The following is a 14,285-nucleotide window of genomic DNA, read 5'->3' on the forward strand; positions in this document are numbered from 1 at the left end:
TATTTTTTTCTGACCAGAGTTGGCCAGATTTAGTCTCACCTCCGCGAATTCCGTCTAATTACAAAGAGTTAAAAAAGTAGTTTAGTGAATGGATGCGTTTTTTTTTTCGTTGTTTCTTCTGGTTGTTGTAACATTCTAGGGTTCTAATATTTAGCTAATTGTTGCATCATAATGAGATTGTAATTGTGGTTTGTATTCTGGCCCAAAATCTCTGAATTCTAAAGATATTAGAACGACGTTTAAAAAAATCTTAATGACCTAATACAGAATTACACAATTCTAGCTCATGGATGAGGTATCAAATTAATAAATCATTAATTCCGAGGCAAAGAAATTAGGTTCAAAATAAAGATGACTTTGTATGTAATCAATTGTCTCATATTTTTCATGTAAGGCTATATAGTACGGTATGGTTCGTCACTTGGTTTCTTGAAGGTGGTTAGAGAAAATTAGAGAGATTTTTTTTTTTTTGCCATATGCAAATTATGAAACATTTGAAAACCTAAAAATCACCTCGAAATGCGGATAGTCTTTGAAACATGTAGCATTTCTGATATGTTATATGACCTAGAGCCGTACATTTAACAGTCTCGGGGACTGAGAGCGAGAGAGAATTGAAAGTGCGCGAGAAAGAGAGAGAGAGAGAGTGTGTGTAGGCAACGCGTGGGCGAAAGAGTGCGAGAGAGAGAGAGCAGAAAGTGACACATGCACTACGCACTCTTTATCACTAGCTGTCAGACAGATGCTTGCGACAGTCGGAGAGGTAGAGTTTCGGAGAAAGACAACGGGCACTATAGAACATACTGATCAAAAGATATGGAGTGGCAGTTGATTTTTATCGCCAATTGAGACCCGTTTGGTAAGAGTTGAGCTTGTTTCGTTCCTATACACAGTGTTATTTATTACTCATGAATGCCAATATCGTTTGAACTGCTCTTGCACAATGGATCCCTAAATAGTTGCGTGTTTTCTTTTAAGAAAGAGAACCGTTTTATACCTTGGAGACTTTGGAAACTTTACAGAAGAGCAACAAGAGAAATGGAAACAATTTTGGGGAAGTCCACTGAATCACAATGATTCAACAATGCCAAAACATTGGTCACAGACGTCAGTTCTATGTCTAGTTTTGAGTTGTCAACTAACGTGAATTCAACCTGAAATCAACAAAACATGTCACCATGTCATTGGATTTAGGTCAAAAGTTGGGTGAAAAAAATCGTTTTCGAGGTTAACTCAAGGACATCAAATTGAAATTTTTACTTGAAATGAGTGGAAAGAACGTTGATTCAACTGTTTTTTTGCACAGTGGAATGGGTCTTAAGACTTACCATAGCCTTTTCTGCCGCCAAAAAAGGGTGACTTTGAGAGCTTGAGGGGGCCCACCACAACACTGACAGCCTGACACACAACACACACACACACACTGAACCTCGAGTCATGCTGTCCAACGAGAGCTGCGAGAACAGCACCCATATCCACACGGACGGGAACCCGGTGGTGAGCACGGTGATGTTCATCCTGGGGGTGATGGGGAACTTCATCGCCCTGGCCATCCTGGGGGTCCACCAGAAGGAGCGGCGCACCAAGTCCTCCGTCTTCTGCATCCTGGTGACGGGACTGGCCCTGACTGACTTGCTGGGAACCTGCTTCCTCAGCCCCCTGGTGTTTGTGTGCTACGCCCGCCAGCGATCCCTGCTGGGGCTCACTGGGGACCAGGGACTCTGTGGCCTCTTCGCCTTTGCCATGACCTTCTTCGGCCTGGCCTCCATGCTCATCCTCTGTGCCATGGCCGTGGAGCGCTGCCTGGCCATCAGCCACCCCTATTTTTACTCCAAGTGCGTCCGACGCAGCTTCGCCAAGGTGGCCCTCCTGCTTATCTACGTCTTCACCTGCGCCTTCTGTGTTTTGCCATTCTTCGGCTACGGCCGCCACAAGCAGTACTGCCCGGGCACGTGGTGCTTCATCAAGATGGAGGCGGTGGGCGAGGGGGCGGACGAAGAGAGGAAGGTTCTGGCATTCTCGCTGTCCTACGCCTCGGTCATGGCGCTGCTGATTGTGGCGGTGTTTGTGTGCAACGGCTCGGTGATCGTCAGCCTGTGCCGGATGCACCGAAGCCAGATGACACGCCGTGGTTCGGTGGGGAATGGAGGGAGGAAGAGGAAGATGAGTCTGGGCTGGTTCGGACAGGGGGAGGAGGAGATGGACCACCTGATGCTGCTGGCCTCCATGACGGTCATCTTCGTTGTCTGCTCCTTGCCGCTCACTGTGAGTTGATCTCTGACCCATATCCCTGTGTGTTTGTTGTTGTGTGTGTTCGATTATGTGTGTGCATATACGTGTGGCCCCAAGCTAAGACTGACACACGTTCTGTGACTTATCTGCAACTCAAACTCTGTGTGACTCACTGTATTTACTCACTTTTCCCTTTGGCCGAGTGACCTCTTTTGTGTCTCTTTAATTGTCTTATCCTCTCGGTCTGGATATCTCTGTATGTGATTCTGTCTGATACCTAAGTCATGACCCTACAGTACACTGTTATACTGTGGCTATTAGACATTCAAAACCACTTCGCTATGCTCCTGATCTCTCTCTGTACACACATTCTGTGTAAACAATGGCATGCTGTGCCATCTCGCTCACTGTTAGATCGCTTTAGTGTCTTGATATTGAAGTGAAAATAAGAACCACAATGCTTTTGAGGAAGCATCCGATGTGGGAGAACTTTGTTCCAAGGAAGAAACTGTTTAAAAAAAACAAGCAGGCCTGTCTCTTCTCCTCTACTCCCAATGGGGCCGTTCCTTATGACATATCCAATGCCCAGAGAGGTTTGGTTGCGTGGTTGCGTAACCAGACCGTCATTTGGATTGTAAAATAAACCTGACCGTTGATGTTTTGCTACTCTAATTGAGAGGTGTGTGCTAAACCTGCCAGCCCTGGAGGACTGGATCTGGCCCCTCCCTTCCCAGAGGGCTGTGGGGCGGGTCTCTGCTTGTGGGTGCTGTTCAGTGGGTTTGACACGGAGTTGGAGAGGCACCCTCCTGTCCCTGTCCCTTCTGGCTGTTACCACACACACAGACACAGACACACAGACATACATATGGACATTTGTTGAAATACTGATATAGTGAGGGTTGAAACCAAAACAATCTATGTTTTGCTGAAAGTCACTGTTTGAGTGTAAAGATATAAGCCTGCTATCCTTGATTGCATACTGAATAAGCTTGCCAGTTTCCTTTGATTTAAGTTCAATCATTGATTTGTGCTACTAAGTACAGTTGAGTAATGGCATTCCAGTTGCCAAAGTAGTTAAAGAGTAACTCCAAGGAATGAGGATAATTGACTGTAATGTCAACTGTTGCCCTTTTTCTTTGAGTCATTCCATACCAATCTTCTCCCCGAGGACTCTCTGCTGCCTGTGGGTAATACTCCATGATGAGACAGAAAGATGACAGAGCGGTTTTTAAGGAACTGTCTTGCTGCAGTCTGTCAGGAGCTGTGGTTGATGCCTTGGGGGGGGGGGGTATGCAGGCACGTCCTGACTCCTGAGTCACTTCTTGAACCAGACGGCATCCGTGGGGGTAGAATTTCCTCCAACCTCCAGCAATGATTTGGCATACTTGTGGCATACTACTAAATGTGTAGATCGAGTCAGTTTGATTCACATGCAGATGGTAAGAAAGATCGCCCTGCAGGTTCGGCCTGGGCCTGTGATACCCGATACCCGCTTTAGTTGTGCATTGGCAGTTTCTCTCTTGTTTCTCTTTGACAGTCATTCAATTAGACAAACAATTGTTTGATTGGTAAATTAGTCTAGCCCGCTATCTACACTTGTAGTAATCATGGCCAAATACCGACCAGGCATGCAGGGCACGTTAAGACTGTTAGTCTGCTGATGAATTGAATAGCCTGTTATTAAGGAATCGCCCAACTGACTGACTCACACACCACCTCAAACATGCCACACTGCGTGTGTGTGTGTGTGTGACTATGAGTGGATTAGAGCGAGGCAATAGAGGAGTGTGTATAGGATGAGATGAGTGCAGTTCAGCACAGTTGCATGTCAATGCAGCAGTCTCTCTCTCCTCCCAGCTAAGCCCTGCTGCTTTTCCTTACAGCCCCAGACCTGCAGTTGAGATGCGGGTTTTTAGAGTGTAAGACTGCTGGAACATGATGTGGACACCTGAGCAAGAGGAGCTGCAGGATGGGAGGAAAGAAACTACTCGCGTTTCTATGATTCCCTCTTTAATATGGTCGAGTGGCGGTGGGATAGAGAGTCTAGTTTATGTAATTGACTTACCCCTCCTGTCAATACTGAGCACACATACGTACAGTAGAGTCCACACACACTTAGACTCACAGGCACGCCGCCGTCTCTCTGTCCAATTCTTATTTAATGGAACGCAAAAACACGTTGCTGTAACACTATACGGTAGAGCACAATGCCAGGCGCTGAAGAATAGATGCTTTTTCGTACAGCCGTCTGCTTTCAGTACCGCCACAAGCTCTTAGTGAGGCTTGGCTGGAACACGCAAATGTGAGCGAGACGGAAAGAAGAGATGCATGTGGTGCATTTGGGCTGATAAGAGGAGGATGTGTTAGCTTTCAATCTGTCCACTCTGGAAGGAATGGATGGGGTGAGGGAGGGAGGGAGGGAGAGAGAGGGAGATTGAAAACCAGAAAAAGAGGAGAAGAGATGAGTAACCAGCTGGACTGGTGCTGCTTGATGCAGGGTATGTAGGTAGGTCATATTCATGGAAAAGGCTCCGTGAAGGCATATATCAATTTTTCAAAGCATTCTGTCATTCTGTCACCAAAAATCTTGAATGTTTACAGAAGTACCAAGTAAAGGCAGAACTACCGATTTAGTTAGTGTTTTTACTGAAAGCAATTTGGTTTATGATTTATTAAGTGATTAAAATGTGTCATTTGGTTACCAAATCGGTAACAGAATGACCAGAAAATCTGTAACAAAATGACTGCAACTGAATTGGCTACAATGGTAATTCATAGTAGTCACCAAGTCACAAGGTACAGTATAAATAAGTAGAGTATAGGACAGTACAGTAAAGCATACTAGAGTAGTGTACAGTATTATTTAGTGTACTGTACTCTACTTAACAATACAGTACTCTACACGGCTGTGCTGTGTTCTGCTGTGCTCTACTCTACTGTGCTACTCTGTGATGTCCAAACGTCTCGACTATAATCATAGACACGTCTATGATTGGTACAGATTTGGTCCATTCCGGACCAACCAAATTTGGTCTTGTTTGGGGGCGGAGCTCATTAGAATAATAGCCAATGTGTAGAATAATACCCAAGCATGAGGATATTACATTTTTCTACCTTCGTGTACCTATTCAGGATATCACCATGAAGAGAATGACATTCATAGTTATGCATTTCTGTATAGTACTGATCAGGGACCCATGGTGTCGTTCTGTTACCATCATTCTGTTATTGCAGAGTTGTTAAACTCATTCCATGGAGGGCCTAGTGTCTGCAGGTTTTTCCTTTCAAGACCTAGACAACCAGGTGAGGGGAGTTCTTTACTAGTTAGTGACCTTAATTCATCAATCAAGTACAGTCGTGGCCAAAAGTTTTGAGAATGACACAAATATGAATTTCCACAAAGTTTGCTGCTTCAGTGTCTTTAGATATTTTTGTCAGCTGTTACTATGGAATACAGAAGTATAATTACAAGCATTTCATACGTGTCAAAGGCTTTTATTGACAATTACATGAAGTTGATGCAAAGAGTCAACATTTGCAGTGTTGACCCTTCTTTTTCAAAACCTCTGCAATCTGCCCTGGCATGCTGTCAATTAACTTCTTGGGGATTCATTTCATTTGCATCTGATCACTCTTCGTAACATTCTGGAGTATATGCCAATTGCCATCATACAAACTGAGGCAGCAGACTTTGTGAAAATTCATATTTGTGTCATTCTCAAAACTTTTGGCCACGACTGTACAAGGGTGGAGCGGAAACCCGCAGACACTTGGTGCTCCTTGGAATGAGCTGAACATGTTTTTTCAGATGTTAAATCCACGTCACTTACTGTAGTTCATTGAAGCAAAATAGACTTGTTCGAACTCAAGGTGTCCTATCATAGCGGACAACCCCTTCTTTCTGCAGACATCTTTGAATCTTAATTCGGAGTAAATATAGATATTTACAGAATTTCTGGAAAACGTTGTTAAAGAGTAACTCCAAGGAATGAGGATAATTGACTGTAATGTCAACTGTTGGGGTATGCAGGCACGTCCTGACTCCCTCAAAAACTGAGGGAGATTTTAGTGTCATTCTGTAACCACACTTTACATCTGTACAGTTATGAGTGCAATTGTGGTTAGAATAAGATTGGTTCCCCAACACTAAATTGAATCCAGACAGAAAATGTGGTTGTTTCATTAACATCGCAGGCTCAGACCAACATTTGATGATGGAGTCTGTAGGTATTTATAATGTTTGCTTTGTGGTTTATTGAGGAGGCAATTTTTCAGGTGTGAAACGGTGAAAGGTACAACAATGTGTAACATTGGACTGCAGACATTGCATCAGCTGACAAAGTTCCCTTTTAGACTTCTTTTCATGTTTCAATCTGGAGCCTACTTCTCAAATCTGACTCAAGGTCAGTAGCTATGTGCATTATTGTAATTTGTTGGTCCCTGCCAGACTGTATTTACCTAGGTCTCTTAGTGCTGCCCATATGGCCTTCAAATCCTTTTCACCCTGCTTTGATTTACATCCTGCATGTGGTTGCCGAAAGCATTTGTGACACGGAGCAGAATAGATTGGTATCGTTAAACGATCGCCCTTGACGCTCTGAGGGCTTATAGTGCGTCACTGTGGCTGATCTATCACACCGAGATGTGACTGTGTTTTGGGATGCGTTTGTGTATGTAATACATCTGTCTGATGTGTATAAGAGCGGAAGTCCTTTTTCTCTGGTGAACATTCGACGGTCTGATGCTTTTATCGATTTGATTGTAAATGTCATTGGTTATTTATAGTGCCTTGCAAAAGTATTCAGACCCCGTTAATTTCTTCACACTTTGTTGTGTTACAAAGTGGGATTCAAATAGATTTAATTGTCATTTTGGTCAACAAAATACTCATGTTAAAGTGGAAGATTATTCATATATTTTTTAAAGATGAATAGAAAATCAAATAAATCAAATATAGTTGTTGCATAAGTATTCAACCCCTTTGTTTAACCAAGCCTAAATTAGTTGAGGTGTAAAATTTGGCTTAACAAATCACATAAAAAGCTACATGGACTCACTCTGTGTGAAATAATAGGGGTTGACATGGTTTTTAAATGCTATGTGGATAAACATTTTTTTTAAAAGAAGTTCATACCAATAATATTTTTTCTAGTTGATTTTGAATTTTAAGACCACTTAAAAAAAATACAAAATACAGGGAATGCCAAGAATGTGCAAAGCTGTCAATGAAGGCAAAGGGTGGCTACTTTGAAGAATCTCAGGTATATAATATATGTATTTATATTTCATATATTATTTCATAGTATTGATGTCTTCACTATATTCTACAATGTAGAAAATAGTACAAATAAAGAAAAACCCTTCAATGAGTAGGTGTGTCCAAACTTTTGACTGGTACTATATTTGCATTCATTTTTTCCCTACTGGTACCAGGGGGACATTCAGACGAGTATTGTGAGGCCTGTGGGTGTCCTAGAGCAAAACAACATAATTAGTGTGTAGCCCAAAAGGTTCAGACACTACAGGCAGAAGCTGGGAGATTGGCTGTACCGACTTCAGACCAATCCCATCTTTCCATAGAGGGGTCATAATAGTTTGTAGGCCAAAAAGTTCGGATGCTACGGATGATCTCGTGGTCTGACAAACACCGCTCTAGCTGTCCCCTTTCAACACAGATGTCTCGTGGTCTGACAAACACCACTCCAGCTCTGTCCCCTTTCAACGCAGATGCGGAAGTGCGACATCGGCGGATGCGGTGGATTGAGACGCATCCAATGCAAAAAACTCAATGCAAAAATGCAAAAAAAAACATCTGTAGCTTGCAGTGCATTTGGAAGGTATTCAGACCCCTTCGCTTTTTCCACATTTTGTTATGTTACAGCCGTATTCTAAAATGGATTAAATTGTTTGTTCCCCATCAAGTATTCAGATACTTTACTTAGTACTTTGTTGGCAGCAATTACAGCCTTCAGTCTTTTAGGTTTGACGCTACAAGCTTGGTGCACCTGTATTTGGGGAGTTTCTCCCATTCTTCCCTGCAGATCCTCTCAAGCTTTGTCAGGGTGGATGGGGAGCGTCGCTTCCACAGCTATTTTCAGGTTTCTCCAGAGATGTTAGATCGGGTTCAAGTCCAGGCTTGGGCTGAGCCACTCAAGGACATTCAGAGCCCCTCCTACGTTGTCTTGGCTGTGTGCTTAGGGTCATTGTCCTGTTGGAAGGAGACCTTTTGCCCCAGTCTGAGGTCTTGAGTGCTCTGGAGCAAACTCCTTCTATTTAAGAATGATGGAGGCCACTGTGTTCAATGTGGCAGAAATGTTTTGGTACACTTCCCCAGAAGTGTGCCTCGATACAATCCTGTCTCGGAGCTCTACGGACAATTCCTTCCACCTCATGGCTTGGTTTTTGCTCTGACATGCACTGTCAACAGCACTGTCAACCTTATATAGACAGGTGTGTGCCTTTCCAAATCATGTCCAATCAATTTAATTTACCACAGGTGGACTCCAATCAAGTTGTAGAAACATCTCAAGGATGATCAATGGAAACAGGATGCACCTGAGCTCAATTTCGAGTCTAATAGCAAAGGGTCTGAATACTTATGCGAATAAGGTATTTCTGTTTTCTATTTTTAATACTTTTGCAAGAATTTTTCCATTGACACAAAACATGTCAAACAAAATGTCAGCAAGACCTGGGAGAAGCTATTGATGACGATGAATGGATACAGGTATGTTAGAATGCCCAGTCATGTTCATATCATCTCAGACATCAATTTATGCAGTTCAAGACCATCCATAGAGGGTAGTAACTGCCAGTGAAACGGAATAGCATGCACTCAGAAATGTTATTATCCTGCTGGAGGTGTTAAGCACAAAAGGGGACATATTTAAAAAAAAAAATATATATATATATACATATATATATTTAACCTTTATTTAACTAGCCAAGTCAGTTAAGAACAAATTCTTATTTGTAATGACAGCCTACCTGATACCATATGTTGAGGTCTTGTGAAGGCTGGCTGAATTCTGGCAAAGAGTATGTCCGTTTATCTCAGCCATGTTTACGGATTCTGCCTTCTCCCCGTTTTCATTTGCTTTGAAATGTTGATACTGGAGACTGTTATCAGAAGAAACGGTGTAACCAAGCATTTAAAGTGGCTAATTAATGCATTGCCATTCATTGGAAGGTTGGTTATCCTCCCATAATGTATGGATGAATTGTCAAGTTATGTACAGTACCACTAGATTTGCTTTGAGATTGAGGGTATACTGTGCAACTGTTATAAGGTCTGGAAGCCTTATGTGGAATACTGTACGACAAAAGGAGTTTGCATTGAAAACATGTCCACGTCAAGGGAGATTTAGGCAATCCTTAGCTGCTGGGCTGCTCATTCCTGGTCCTGGGAGTCTGCTGTACTGTTGACAGTCTGAAACACCTGAAACCAATAATGAATGTTTCACTAAGATCCTAAAGCTGAGTGGGGTGTGTTGGGTTGGGGCGCTGCAGGGCCGTGGACCCATAGGGGCAGGACGAGGTGACCCAGCTATATTGTGTGCAAGTAAAAAGAGCTCTACAGTACTATGATGCCTATGATATGAATTATATGGAGGGTGAAATGGTTTTGTGTGTTAATGTGTAGGTGTATGTGTATGTTCAACTTTTGTTTTGCAAACCTTTCCCTTGAGGCATAAAAAAAAAACATGGGTGGGAAGTTGTGTAGGGGGCTCGGATTGGCTGGGCAGTCTGACTGAAATTTGATATAGAGCAGGTATTCTCAAACTGGGGGGGTACACACAATGCTGTCGGGTGTACCCCAAATAAAAATGTGAATCACATTTAAAAAAATATATATAAATATATTTTTTATATAATTAATAATTCTTCACATTTTCAAACAGTCCATTTATATTTTACAACAGTTCTGGAGAACTTATTTGTAGCTTTTAATCTTTTTAAATGAATTTATCTTATTAACACTTTGTTCTAGCTAGCTATTTGTGTAGGTAGCTATCAAGTAAACCCCAGATCGCCTGAGTAGCCTCGTTTCACTGCCAAAAATCAAATTAAACCATCTAGTGTTCAGCAAAATAACAACACAATGTCAAATACAGGTAGCCTAGTCGAATAATTAACATCCAATCACATTAACCGTTACTCTCTCACAGGAATTCCACTAACTGTCCATATGTAACCAAACGTAACTGCTGCTGATGGCGCAAAAGCCATGACAGGGAGACATAGTGGAGTGGTAACACACGTGCAAGAAGTTGCTCCCGACGCCACTTGGGTACACTGCAGCATCCACCGAGAGGCTCTTGCTGCCAAGGGAATGCCTGAAAGCTTAAAGACATTTTGGACACCACGGTGAAAATGGTTAACTTTGTTAAAGCAAGGTCCCTGAACTCTCGTGTATTTTCTGCACTATGCAATGATATGGGCAGCGACCATGTAACGCTTTTACAACATACATAAGTGCGCTGGTTATCAAGGGGCAAAGTATTAACACGTTTTTAAATTGAGAGACGAGCTTAAAGTTTTCTTTTACTGATCATCATTTTCACTTGTCTGACCACTTGCATGATGTCGAGTTTCTCACAGGACTGGCCTATCTGGGTGATGTTTTTTCGTTATCCCTTTCATGCCCTGCCTCCAGTCCACTGACCGATATCTGAACAAGAGAGCCTCATCGAAATTGCAACAAGCAGTTCTGTGAAAATTTGAATTTATTCAGAGGCCACTGCCAGATTTCTGGATTGGGCTGCACTCAGAGTATTCTGCCTTGGCCAATCACGCTGTTAAGACACTGATACCCTTTGCAACCACGTACCTATGTGAGAGTGGATTCTCGGCCCTCAGTAGCATTTAAACTAAATAGAGGCACAGACTGTGTGTGGAAAATTATTTAATAAGACTGAGACTCTCCAATACAACCCAACATTGCAGAGTTACAGTGGGGCAAAAAAGTATTTAGTCAGCCACCAATTGTGCAAGTTCTCCCACTTAAAAAGATGAGAGAGGCCTGTAATTTTCATCATAGTTACACTTCAACTATGACAGACAAAATTAGAAAAAAAATCCAGAAAATCACGTTGTAGGATTTTTAATGAATTTATTTGCAAATTGTGAGGGAAAATAAGTATTTGGTAACCTACAAACAAGCAAGATTTCTGGCTCTCACAGACCTGTAACTTCTTCTTTAAGAGGCTCCTCTGTCCTCCACTCGTTACCTGTATTAATAGCACGTGTTTGAACTTGTTATCAGTATAAAAGACACCTGTCCACATCCTCAAACAGTCACACTCCAAACTCCACTATGGCCAAGACCAAAGAGCTGTCAAAGGACACCAGAAACAAAATTGTAGACCTGCACTTGGCTGGGAAGACTGAATCTGCCATAGGTAAGCAGCTTGGTTTGAAGAAATCAACTGTGGGAGCAATTATTAGGAAATGGAAGACATACAAGACCATTGATAATCTCCCTCGATCTGGGGCTCCACGCAAGATCTCACCCCGTGGGGTCAAAATGATCACAAGGGTGAACAGTGAGCAAAAATCCCAGAACCACACGGGAGGACCTAGTGAATGACCTGCAGAGAGCTGGGACCAAAGTAACAAAGCCTACCATCAGTAACACACTACGCCGCCAGGGACTCAAATCCTGCAGTGCCAGACGTGTCCCCCTGCTTAAGCCAGTACATGTCCAGGCCCGTCTGAAGTTTGCAAGAGAGCATTTGGATGATCCAGAAGAAGATTGGGAGAATGTCATATGGTCAGATGAAACCAAAATAGAACTTTTTGGTAAAAACTCAACTCGGGACCAGGACGACTGATCCGTGTAAAGGAAAGAATGAATGGGGCCATGTATCGTGAGATTTTGAGTGAAAACCTCCTTCCATCAGCAAGGGCATTGAAGATGAAATGTGGCTGGGTCTTTCAGCATGACAATGATCCCAAACACACCACCCGGGCAATGAAGGAGTGGTTTCGTAAGAAGCATTTCAAGGTCCTGGAGTGGCCTAGCCAGTCTCCAGATCTCAACCCCATAAGAAAATCTTTGGAGGGAGTTGAAAGTCCGTGTTGCCCAGCAACAGCCCCAAAACATCACTGCTCTAGAGGAGATCTGCATGGAGGAATGGGCCAAAATACCAGCAACAGTGTGTGAAAACCTTGTGAAGACTTACATTTAACGTTTGACCTCTGTCATTGCCTACAAAGGGTATATAACAAAGTATTGAGATAAACCTTTGTTATTGATTAAATACTTATTTTCCACCATAATTTGCAAATAAATTCATAAAAAATCCTACAATGTGATTTTCTGGATTTTTTTTCTCATTTTGTCAGTCATAGTTGAAGTGTACCTATGATGAAAATTACAGGCCTCTCTCATATTTTTAAGTGGGATAACTTGCACAATTGGTGGCTGACTAAATACTTTTAGCCCGACTGTATGTGCATCCTTTCAAGCACACCCTTCTCATTAACCTGTGGTGAGTTATTCACAATTTTCGATAAACAAATAAGGTTTTATATGTAAGATGGTTAAACAAAGGGCAAAATTATTGATTATTATTATTTGTGCCCTGGTCCTATAAGAGCTCTTTGTCACAACAAAGCTTGTGGGAAGTGACAAACTCACACTCATTCTTATGTTTTAATAAATGTATCGTATAACATTTGAGAGTGCGCTGACCCTGGTGCTAGAGGGGGTACGCAGCTGGAGGTTGAATGTTTGAAGGGTTACGGGACTATAACAAGTTTGGGAACCACTGGTGTAAAGCACAGTGGTAATAGATTGGGTATTCAACAAACTTTTGGCTGTCTTGAGTGGGTGAAAATAGGTTCCAATCAAAGTATCAACCAAATTGTGTCGAATTGTGATGAGTGTAATTCACCCAGATGAAAAAGATACTATAGTATACTATGGTAGAAATACTATAGTATTCACTGGAGTGTTTTTGTGGATATTACTGTAGTATTCACTGTAGTGTTTTGAAAAGTTAAGTCTGCAAATGACATAACTGTAGTGTACTGTAGTATTTACAGTTTACTATAGTATAAATACTTACTGTAGAATTTTTGCAAATTGTAGTATGCTGCAGTATTTACTGTATTGTTTTTAAGGAGTGTAGCAACATTTCCATAACCTGTAGGACTGAGGTCTGCATGGATAGGGCAGAGCGTCTGCTCTTTTCTATAAGACAACCTCTTATCCCTCTGTCAGTGTCATAAGAGGTTAAGAATCATGCAAGTTGATCATAACAAACCACATTTAAGGGAGAAAGATGTGGGAGTGCAGCCGTGCATGGTCCATTGTTTTGATCTGTGTGCTATTGCTCAAGGGCACATTAACAGATTTTTCACCTAGTCGGCTTGGGGACCTTTCGGGTTACTGGCCCAACGCTGTTAACCACTAGGCTACCTGCTTCCCCTGCTTGCATACCTTATCCTGCTGTTGTCACAGTTCCGCATATCTAGTTTGGAGTCTTCCGGAGAGTAGATGTGCTCTGTGAAAGAGATAACAAACCCACTTCCATGACCTCTCCTCCTGTTATTTCCTTACTATATATGGTTAACACATGCCCACTCATCTGACAAGGCCAGACTAATAGCCTGCCTGTAGCGTGCCTTTCACCTCATTGACCCTCACCCCTATCCGTCCCCCGTACGTCCCCTAATCGCCCTCTAGGGAACTACCCACATGGAAAAAATACTATAGAATACTACAGTACTTACTATAGAATTCTATAGTAAACTGCAGTATACTGTAGGATACCAAACTACACTGTAGTATCCCTCGATCATGTGTACTTACTATAGAATGTTGTAGTATACTGTAGAGTACTACAGTAAATACTACAGTGTTATCTGGAGACAAAAACAACTACAAGTAAATACTACAGTAATGTCTGAAAAAAATACTACAGACCCCAAAAATTATAGTAAATACTACAGTATATAGACTATAAATACTATCTCCACCATATCGCAGTTTGTGACACCATAAGTAGGAAACCTACATGCCAAGTGTAGGCCATATTGATTTCCCT

General features: G+C 42.2%; 1 protein-coding gene across 1 annotated transcript in view; it reads left to right on the top strand.

Annotated features, from left to right (window-relative positions):
• Positions 1 to 696: 696 nt before the first annotated feature.
• The window catches only part of LOC109909706 (prostacyclin receptor-like), a 44,018-nt gene continuing 30,429 nt past the window's right edge, over positions 697 to 14,285 (top strand). The window contains exon 1 of the mRNA XM_020508717.2: positions 697 to 2,265. Coding sequence (XP_020364306.1) covers positions 1,438 to 2,265 — 828 coding nt within the window. The 5' untranslated portion in view covers positions 697 to 1,437. The remainder of the gene's footprint in view (positions 2,266 to 14,285) is intronic.

This window comes from Oncorhynchus kisutch, linkage group LG18, assembly GCF_002021735.2.
Source record: "Oncorhynchus kisutch isolate 150728-3 linkage group LG18, Okis_V2, whole genome shotgun sequence".
NCBI classification, from domain to species: Eukaryota; Metazoa; Chordata; class Actinopteri; order Salmoniformes; family Salmonidae; genus Oncorhynchus; species Oncorhynchus kisutch.